General features: G+C 53.0%; 1 protein-coding gene across 2 annotated transcripts; it reads left to right on the top strand.

The window, feature by feature from the left end:
• Positions 1 to 231: 231 nt before the first annotated feature.
• Positions 232 to 8687, top strand: MUL1 (mitochondrial E3 ubiquitin protein ligase 1). Of its 2 annotated transcripts, none has more exons than XM_059136738.1 (4): positions 232 to 466; positions 4382 to 4469; positions 4849 to 4969; positions 6595 to 8687. In XM_059136738.1, the coding sequence occupies exons 1-4, from the start codon at positions 347 to 349 to the stop codon at positions 7322 to 7324; spliced, it is 1059 nt and encodes a 352-aa protein (XP_058992721.1). In that variant the 5' UTR covers positions 232 to 346; the 3' UTR covers positions 7325 to 8687. The 2 variants fall into 2 exon arrangements, with proteins under 2 accessions (XP_058992721.1, XP_058992722.1); XM_059136739.1 differs by lacking the exon at positions 232 to 466 and adding an exon at positions 475 to 848.
• The last annotated feature ends 1489 nt before the right edge of the window (positions 8688 to 10176 follow it).

The raw sequence follows: 10176 nt of genomic DNA, 5'->3' as shown, positions 1-10176 counted from the left end.
CGACACGGGCACGCCCCTCGCCACCAGTACCCCGCGCATCTAGCAAAAGGTCACGAGCGACTACCGATCCCCAACGATCCCGGCCCTAACAGCTCGCCCCGCCCCTCGGCGAGGGAGACCCCGCCCCTGCGGAGGCTCCGGCAGCTCCGCGGCCCCGCGAACACCTCGGCTACGCCGTCTTCCGGTCGACTCGGCCCCGCCCACTTCCGGCCCGGCGCGACAAGGAGCGCGTTTCCGGAAGGGCGGGTTGGGTGGGGGACGCGCTCCGGGGCGGAGGGCGGCGGAGCACGGGGGGCGCGCGGCCTGACCTCGGCGTCGCCGCCGGGACGCGGGACTCCGCGCAGCCATGGAGAGCGGAGGGCGGCCCTCGCTGGGCCAGTTCCTCCTCTTGGGCACCAGCTCTGTCGTCACCGCCGTCCTGTACTCCGTGTACCGGCAGAAGGCCCAGGTCGCCCAAGAGCTCAAGGTCAGTGCTGGAGCCAGCCTGGCCTCAGCCGGCTCACCCCTGCCCCCCGGGAGTGGTGTGAGCCCGCCGCTCGCCTCGCGCCGCTCCAGCGTCCGAAACGGCTCTAAAGAGGAAGTCGGCCCCTGAGAGATGTCGCCCCGCCAGGCACGGGAGGAGCTAGGATCAGAATTCGGGTCTCGTGATAACCGCTGCCCGGCCCCTCCTCTCCTCAGCCGCCCCCGTTCCTCGGAATCTCGACTTCGTTACTCGATTGGACAAATACTTAGGGGCGGCCTGCGCGGCTCCAGGCACTGGGGGGCTCTGGCATGGGTAGAAGAGACAAAAGTCCCTGCCCTCATGGAGATTCCATTCCCCTACGGCGAGACAGAGAGTAGCTCAGATGGTATGACAGACGGGGAGAAAAATACTGCAGACTCGGGCGGGGAAGAGGGGGGAATGCGGCGCTGGAGAAAGGGAGGGTTGCTATTTCAAAGAAGGTGACGTTTAACAGAGCCCAGGAGGAAGCGAGGGAGACCGGGCAGGTGTCTAGGGGAAGAGCGGTTCACGCGGGGGGAGCAGCCAGTGCAGGAGCCCTAGACCTTGCCCATTGACGTAACCACTCACGTCCTTGCTACTACAGACGCTTCCTTTTTAATATTTTAGTTATTTTTTAAAATAACGCTTGCTTTCTTAGGCTGCCCTCGACAGCTTAGCACATTCTCATCTTGTTACTTTTTTCTTCACAATGATTATTTTAAAATATTTTATTTATTTATTTGACAGACGGGGGATCACAAGTAGGCAGAGAGAGAGGAGGAAGCAGGCTCCCCGCTGAGTAGAGAGCCGGATGTGGGGCTTGATCCCAGGATCCTGGGATCATGACCTGAGCTGAAGGCAGAGGCCTTAACCTCTTAACCAGAGAGCCACCCAGGCACCCCTACAATAATTTTTTGGGGTAGGGAAAACGACAGTCCTCTCCAGATTGCAAATTGGGAAATGGAGACGCAGAGCAAAGGTCTTACAGCCCCTCTGGTTGGGACTTGAGCTTAGGTCTTTTGATTCCAAGTGTAGGCTTTTTTTTTTTTTTTTCCCCTCCTCATTGATCACATTGCTTTATTGTGAATGTCTGACTGGCCCGTGAGAGGTGGACCTCTTTAGGTCAGAAACCGTCTTATTTATCCTCCCCCCCCCCCCTTTCTAGGTTCTGATTCAGTGGTAGATGCTTAGTAAATGTTTGTGGATTCCTTTTGGCTGAAATACCACAATGTCACAGTAGCACAGTTAGGGCTTCTTCACTTGATATTTATTTGAAGAAGGATTCCTAAACCTTAGTTCATTATCATCATACTGTTTTCAGGAAGGGCTTAGAAACCAGTGTGTGAAGTCCCTGCTGGGGAAGGGAGTTTGGTAACCCATCTGAAATGAAGCAAGTTACCAGACAGTTGGATTTGTGGTGCAAGTGGCCTCCTAGGGAATTCCAGCTGCCCAGTTGCTTGTCTGATTGTAAATAAGCAAGTTTACTACTGAAGTCAGTGACTAGAGGTATAACCGATACTTCACTTTCTGATCCTAGAAGTTTGAAATCAGGCTGGCCGAATGTGGGACTTTTGAAGCAGTGAACTCTCCAGGATCCCATTTTGGGTGACCTTAAAAGTTTTGCCAGTCAGTTTCCAAATGAGGATGAAATAGCCCCTTCCTGGAAAGAGTTGGAATTCCTAAAATTTTAGATGCTAGTTTCTTGATCAGATTATAAAACCTCCAGAGTAGGTTTGAGTCTTATCCTTGTGTAGCTCTCATAGTGATGGGAATGGCTCTTTATGGCTTGCCTACACGTGCCAGCCCCTGGGTTAGATTCCTTCACACCTTATGCATCATTTATTTTTTATTAATTTTTTTTAGGATTTTATTTATTAGAGCGAAAGAGAGCATGAGCAGTGGGAGAGGAAGAAGCAGACTTCCCGCTGAGCAGGGAGCACGTGGGGAGCCATCCCAGGACCCTGAGATCATGACCTGAACTGAAGGCAGACGCTTCACTGACTGAACCACCTGGGTGTCCTTCCGTCATTTAATACACATAAAAATCAGTGACAGTTTCCTCTCCGTTTTCTACAGCTTTGGAAACAGGTTCAGGTTGTTCAGTCATGGTAGATGCACTGAAACTTGATTCAACCCCAGGTCTTTCTGATAGTATTCCCTCTCCCCTTTAAAAAAATTCTAACTGGCTCTCCTGTGGTGGATACTCCACTCGCTGTATGGCTTGGAGCAAAGCACTTCACCTCTCTGAGCCTCTGGTTCCTGATCTTTGATTGGGGATAATATCTTCTGTATAGGGACAGTAGGAGCATTACATGCATTTATGCTTTTAAAGTGTTTAGCGTAGTGCCTGGTATATGCACTTGACTTTTGAACAAAATGGGTTTGAAATGTGCAGGTCCATTTACATGCAGATATTTTTTCAGTAAATACAGTACTGTAAATGTATTTTCTCTCATGATTTTTTTTTTTTAAAGGATTTTACTTATTTTTTTGAGGGAGAGTGACACTGCGAGAGAGGGAACACAGGGAGGGGGCATGGGAGCCGGAGAAGCAGGCTTCCTGCAGAGCAGGGAGCCCTAGGTGGGGCTCAGTCCTACCACCCTGGGATCGTGATCTGAGCCAAAGGCAGATGCTTAACTGACTGAGCCACCCAGGCGTCCCTCATGATTTTTAAAAAGTCTTTTCTCTAGCTTGCTTTATTGTAGGAACACAGCCTATGGTATATATAACCTACAGAATATGTGTTGATTGACTGTTTAGGTTATCAGTAAGGCTTCTGGTCAACAGTAAGCTCCCGAGTAGTGAAGTTTGGGAGCCAGATTTATATGCAGAATGCAGAGTTTCGACAGCGTGGCGGGTCAGTGCCCCTCACCCCTGCGTTGTCCAAGGGCCAGTGGTAGTCTAAGTGATGGTTCATTCACTGACTTATTCAACTACATACTGAGTGCCTACTGTGGGTCAGGCACTGTTCTTGGCCCTAGGGGGACAGCAGTGAACAAGGCAAGTGAGCTCGCAGCTGTCCTCCAGTGTAATAGTCCGGGGGAGGGACACAGAACAAAGGAGTCAATAGACCGTAAGTGTTACTGGGATGTTACTGCACTATATTCACACTGTAGGTGGTTCATAAGTTTGGTTTGACCCTGCTCCTGTCATGCACTTTGCAGGTCGAGCTTCAATTTCGAGCGACCTCAGTGACCTTAGAGTACCCATCCCTCTTCACCCCTCAAGGGCTTACTTAGCTGGCAACCTTCAGATTTTTTTTCCCATCCTTCCAGTTTGTCGATGGCAGTTCCCTGCAAGCGGGAAGTGTCCTCGATTCATCCATGAACCCCCAGTGCCCAGCCCACATGGATTCTCAGGAACCGGTCATTGGTTTTATTAATCTCTTTATTTTCGATACAGCAGTGCCAGGCTGGCTTGGTCCCCGTGCACAGCAGGTTGGAAAGTGAATGAGAGCGGGTGGCCCACCATTGCCTGAGCCCCTGCCGTGTCCGAGGCACTGGCGCGGCTGCCTTCCACAGCAGCCCTCTAGGCGCGCGGCTCTGTGTCATCGTCAAGAAGAGATGAAATTGTGTTCTATCTGTGGCATGAAAACCAATAAGTCCCTTTCATATTTTCACTTTAAAAAAAAGTTAAAATGAAGAGGAGGGTGTGTTTCCGTTAACTGGGGAGAGAATGTCCCCGGCACCCCCGTTTGGAGGGTGACAGATGCTGATTATGTGGAGAAACTTCTGGGGCACAGCTTGGGAGTGTGACTCTCCATCCTCTCCTTCCTGCCTGATTTCCTTGTTCTCTTTTCATTACGTGAAAAAAGTAAATAGGCTTTTTTCGTGTTGGGCCTGTCAGTGTGGTAGAACATGGAGTTTTCAGCAGCTGGTTGAATGTGTTGTTTCCATTTAGGGAGCTAAAAGAATCCACTTGGGTGAAGACTTAAAGAACATTCTCTCGGAAGCTCCAGGAAAATGTGTGCCTTACGCTGTTATTGAAGGTATGTTTATTGGCAAAATTAAACATTTCCTCCTCCCAAGTTTGATGAAAAATCTTCTTGGCTGATATTGAGGTCCTTTTGTTTGGGGCAGTGGTCCAGAACCTGGACCTTGGGGTCAGGAAGACCTGTGTGATCCTGGTGCAATTACCCAGCCTTCCGGAACCTCCCTTACCCCATCTGAACAAACATTCCAACCTTTCAGGGGGGTTGGAGAGCTGAAATGATGGATCCTTGTAAAGTGCCTGCAGAGCAGAACTTACAGTGATGTCATTTTCCTCATTTTGATCAATGGAACTCAAACTAAAAACAATATTTAAATCACCTTGAATGGAAAGGGCAGAACAGTTCTTCAGAAGTAAAAGAATCTGTTTCTGTTTAGGGGCTGTTCGATCTGTTAAAGAAACGCTCAACAGCCAGTTCGTGGAAAATTGCAAGGGCGTGATTCAGCGGCTGACGCTGCAGGAACACAAGATGGTGTGGAACCGGACGACCCACCTTTGGTACATAGCCTTTCTCCTCTGGCCAGGCCTCCCAGTTGGCCTGCTCAAACGCGGGTGTCCTGGGTGCTGTTTCCATGTCTTCCGGTTCTCCTGAGACAAGGCCTAGACCAGTTCCTTCATGCTGATGGTATTCTTGCGGAAGAACGGTTTTTCCAGCCAATCCTAGTGGGTTTTTGTTTTGTATTTTTTATTGTGGTAAGAACGCTTAACAGGATACCAACTCCCCCTCTTTTTTTTTTTTTTTTTTAAAGATTTTATTTATTTATTTGACAGAGATCACAAGTAGGCAGAGAGGCAGGCAGAGAGAGAGAGGAGGAAGCAGGCTCCCTGCTGAGCAGAGAGCCCGATGTGGGACTCGATCCCAGGACCCTGAGATCATGACCCGAGCCGAAGGCAGCGGCTTAACCCACTGAGCCACCCAGGCGCCCTCCCCCTCTTTTTTTAAAAAAAGATTTTATTTATTTGAGAGAATGGGGAGGGGTGTAGAAGGGCAGAGAGAGAGGGAGAAGCAGACTTCCCATTGAGCAGGGAGCCCGACACTGGACTTGATCCCAGGACCCCAGGATTATGACATGAGCCAAAGGCAGATGCTTAACTGACTGAGACCCAAGCGCCCCAAGATTTATCCTTTTAACAGTACTGGGGCATACAGTACTATTAGCGACAGGTGCAAAGTTGTACAGCACATCTCTAGAATATATTTATCTTATATAACTGACGCTTTATACCCGCGGAACAGCAGCTCCCATATTCTTCTTTCCTAGCCCCTGGCAGCCACCATCCTGCTGTCTCCATGAATGACTATTTTATTTTTACTTTTTTGAGAGAGAGGGAGAGCATGTGTGCATGTTCGTGTGAGATGGGGGAGGGGCAGAGGGGGTGGGAGAGAGAATCTTAAGCAGGGTCCACGCTCAGCATGGAGCACAACGTGGGGCTCGATCTCACAACCCTGAGATCATAACCTGAGCCAAAATCAAGAGTTGGACGCTTAACTGACTCAGTCACCCAGGTGCCCCTGAGTGTGACTATTTTAGGTCCTTCATACAAGTATTTGACTTTCTGTGTGGTGGCGTAGTTCCTCTTATCATCCCCCAGGCTCATCCCTGTTGTCACTGTCACATATGGCAGAATTTCCCTCCTTTTTATAGCTGAATAATGTCCCACTGTGTGTGTGTCATATTTCTCGCTCCACTCATCTGCTGGTGGGTGTCTAGGTTGTCTCCACATCTTGGCTCTTGTGAATAGCGCTGCGGTGAACACCGGAGCGCAGATACCTCTTTGAGACCCTGATTTCACTTGGGATGCATACCCCGAGAAGTGAGATTGCCAGATCATACAGTAGTCCTGTTTTTGACTTTCTAAGGAATTGGATAGTTATTTGAAAGTGGCAAGGAGTGGTAAACGGAGGAGGTGGTCTAGGACAGTGCTTAGGGCCTACTGATCGGCCTGAGAACCTCAAGAACGGAGCTTCCCCGTCCCAAGGCACTAGGATAGCAGAGATTTGTGCGTATTCTTCCGGTTAGTGCGGACGTCACCCTGTCCTGGCATTTAGGCCATCGCCTCTCTGCCTAGGCAGGGGGCGTTTGCTGTCGTCTCTTCGATCTGGGATTCTCTCGTTGTTTCAGGAACGACTACTCAAAGATCATTCACCAGAGGACCAACACAGTGCCCTTCGACCTGGTCCCCCACGAGGACGGCGTGGCCATGGCTGTGCGAGTGCTGAAGCCACTGGACTCCCAGGATCTGGGCCTGGAGACCGTGTACGAGAAGTTCCACCCCTCGGTCCAGTCCTTCACCGATGTCATCGGCCACTACATCAGCGGCGAGCGGCCCAAGGGCATCCAGGAGACCGAGGAGATGCTCAAGGTGGGCGCCACGCTCACGGGGGTGGGCGAGCTGGTGCTGGACAGCAGCTCCGTGCGCCTGCAGCCCCCCAAGCAGGGCCTGCCGTACTTCCTCAGCAGCCAGGACTTCGACAGCCTGCTGCAGGGCCAGGAGGCCCGCGTCCGGCTCTGGAAGGTCCTGACATTGGTCTTCGGCTTCGCCACCTGTGCCGCTCTCTTCTTCATCCTCCGCAAGCACTACCTGCAGCGCCAGGAGAGGCGGCGGCTCAGGCAGCTGGAGCAGGAGTTCCAGGAGCACGAGGCGCAGCTGCTGAGCCGCGCCAAGCCCGAGGACAGGGAGAGTCTGAAGAGTGCCTGTGTCGTGTGTCTGAGCAGCTTCAAGTCGTGTGTGTTTCTGGAGTGCGGGCACGTGTGTTCCTGCGCCGAGTGCTACCGCGCCTTGCCGGAGCCCAAGCGGTGCCCCATCTGCAGACAGGAGATCGCCCGCGTGATCCCCCTGTACAACAGCTAACCGTGTGAGGGCCCCACGGGGCGACGTGAGGGGGGACACCCCTTCTCAGGAATTTTTGTCGTGAGGCCTTTCGGAGCGCAGTGGTGAGGGCCACTGTTAGCCCAGCTACGACTGAGGGAGGGGACTTGGGTGGGGGGAGTGTCCTAGTCCCATGCCTCTGACACTGGGATGCTGCCTTGTTGCCGCTGTGAGAGGGGACCCTTCCTCCGCTGGCTGAGCCTCACGCCCCCCCTCCCCCCTCCGGGGGTGGATGTGGTAGCCTTGCATTCCTTCCTGGCACCTGGAGAGAGAGAGAGAGAGAGAGAGAGAGAGAGAGAGAGAGTGTGTGTGTGTGTGTGTGAGAGAGAGAGAGAGAGAGAGAGAGAGTGTGTGTGTGTGTGTGTGTGTGTGTGTGTGACCTAAGGGCCCAAGTGGGCGATCTCTAGCTCTTCTGGTCCTTTCTGGGGAGTTACTGTGATCTGGAACCTTGAGTGACTCAGCCAGCAGGGTGGCAAGCTGGGCGCTGGGTCTGGTGTACGCCTCACCAAGCTGTCTCTGAAGAGTCGCCTTTGAGGAGACTGTCAAGTCTATCTTTGTTTCGCTTATACCCCAGGAGAAAGGCCAGGCTGGACGTGTCACCTGGGTCCCTTTCCCCTCACCTCCTTACCTCTTAAATGCGTGCACGTGTGTGTCAGGACAGAAGGGAGTGAAGCCTGCTGCTTGCCTAAAAGATGGGGCTCTGGTCAGCTGGCTGAAGAGCGGCCACTTGAAGGGACAGTCGGACTGTCGCGTCGTCCCCAGTGGTGAAGATGGCAGCTTGGCAGCCGCCCTCCTGGCGTCTCCATGACCTAAAGGGAGGGCCGTCCCAGCACATGGAGCACACCGCGCACCCCGCCGGCCCTGACTGGGAGTTCCTGGAGCCCAAGGAGGCTGAACGCTGGCTCCGACTTACCCTGCCCGAGATGAGCCCGGAAGGCCTCACCTCCTGCAGGAAGCAGTAGGGCCACTGCTCCCCCAGCCTCGCTCTGCCAGCCTCCCTCCCAGGCTGTCACCAAGGCAAGGGAGCCAGCCAGCACCCCGAGCACAGAGCCTTCTCCAGGTCCTGCCTCACATCAAGAAGTGAACGTCCCGTGGCAGAATCGCATTGTCCCTCCCTGGGTTGCTGTTCATCCCCTCTCCTGCCCCACTCTTGTTTGTGGAAAGAAGTGGGGGAACCCCCCTCGCCTCCGACTAGTCAGAGGTCTTGTGCACAGCTCTCTCCCTTCCCTGGCTTTGAATATTCATCCCCTTTCCTCCTCTGGGGGAGGTGGGGTGCTCTTGGGGCGAATACTCCTTGTATGCAGGATCCAGTGTGGACAGCACGAAATAAACATGTTACAACCAAGTGTTAGCCTTTTGCTTTGTCAACGAAAGTTCGGTGGTGGTGGCTAAGTTCCTCAGGGTCCATGGGAACCGCGTAGGACACTCACTCCCGAGTTCATGGAGGGGCGGCCTGTGGAGGCATGGGCAGAGGTGAGAAGCCTCTTGCCAGCACTGAGTCCTGTCTGGGGATGTGGGAAGAGCCTGGGGGCTGGGCGGGTGAGGGGTGACCCAGTGCCCTGAAAGTACCCGCCCCTTTTTCCTTGTCCTTCAGCCTTGACTTTTTCAGAAGGTCCAGCTTTTATTTTTTTTATTTTTAAATTTTATTTATTTATTTTTAAAGATTTTATTTATTTATTTGACAGATCACAAGTGGTCAGAGAGGCAGGCAGATGGGGGAGAAGCAGACTCCCTGCTGAGCAGAGAGCCTGATGCGGGGCTCGATCCCAGGACCCTGGGATCATGACCTGAGCCAAAGGTAGAGGCTTAACCCACTGAGCCACCCAGGCACCCCAATTTATTTTTATTTTTTAAAAAGATTTTTATTTCTCTGAGAGAGTGTAAAGGCGGGGGGGGCGGGGAGCGAGCAGAGGGGGCGAGTCTTCAAGCAGACTTCCCACTGAACGCAGAACCTGATTTGGGGCTCTATCCCAGGACCCCGAGAAGATGACCTGAGCCACCCAGGCGCCCCGGTCCGGGCTTTCAGTACAGGTTGAACGAGCTGCCTATGGCCGGCGTATGTGGCGATCTATCCAGAGTTCAGCTCTCAGCACAGATTTCATGAGTAAGCCGGACCAGAGTGATTGAACAGGGAAGGCCACCAGCTCTATCCTAACCCCACTCGGATCTGGGCAGACCATATATGCCTCTACTGTTCCTCCAAGCCCAGCTGGGGACACAGAGCCGTGCCACACGCTCCCTGCCTTAGGAAGTGACAGATGGCAGGAAACGGACACGTGTGTACCCGGGTTCTGCATTTGAGGTTCCTGCTCAGTCTTAGCCCAGGAGGGGCTGACACTGTCTCCCAGCCTCCTGGCCCTGTGGCAGTTCCCACCTTCTACTGAGGAGCCTCATCTCCAGGAGGGCTGAACAGGACCTACCCTGAGACAGAGGGGCCCAGGCCGGGGAGTGGGGAGTGACAGGGAGGGGAGGACCATAGGACATTAGTGTCAAACCGACCTTGGGGTAGTTGTGAGTTTTCAGTTCTTTGCTAATTCAACCCTCACGCTCCGTCACTTCCATCCTAGACAGACACCTTCAGGGGTCCTCTTGAATATCTGCTCCTGGCTTCTTGAATGTCTGCGAGGCACTTGTGTGCATTAATGCGGTGGGTGGGTAGGGTCCATAGAGTGGACATGGTTATCCCTGCTTCACAAGCGAGGCTCAGAAGGGCTCTGGGTTTGCCTCCAGCCACGTACATCGTGAGCTAGCCCGCGTCAGGTTCCTCACAGGCGGCGTTCCTAAGACTTAAGGCAAGCAAGAGGGGGAGACTGTATCACCCCATTTTGCAGGTT

The sequence above is a fragment of the Mustela lutreola genome, chromosome 10 (genome assembly GCF_030435805.1).
Source record: "Mustela lutreola isolate mMusLut2 chromosome 10, mMusLut2.pri, whole genome shotgun sequence".
Lineage (NCBI taxonomy): Eukaryota > Metazoa > Chordata > Mammalia > Carnivora > Mustelidae > Mustela > Mustela lutreola.
Note: the sequence above shows the minus strand (reverse complement) of the source record. Positions and strands in the feature narration are given on the sequence as shown.

What these genes read in the sequence shown, in the direction of transcription:
- MUL1 (XM_059136738.1), top strand. Translation starts at nt 347, where the DNA reads ATGGAGAGCGGAGGGCGGCCCTCGCTGGGCCAGTTCCTCCTCTTGGGC. An exon ending in AGGTCGCCCAAGAGCTCAAG is followed by an intron (nt 467 to 4,381) that starts GTCAGTGCTGGA and finishes GTTTCCATTTAG; the next exon opens with GGAGCTAAAAGAATCCACTT. An exon ending in GCCTTACGCTGTTATTGAAG is followed by an intron (nt 4,470 to 4,848) that starts GTATGTTTATTG and finishes GTTTCTGTTTAG; the next exon opens with GGGCTGTTCGATCTGTTAAA.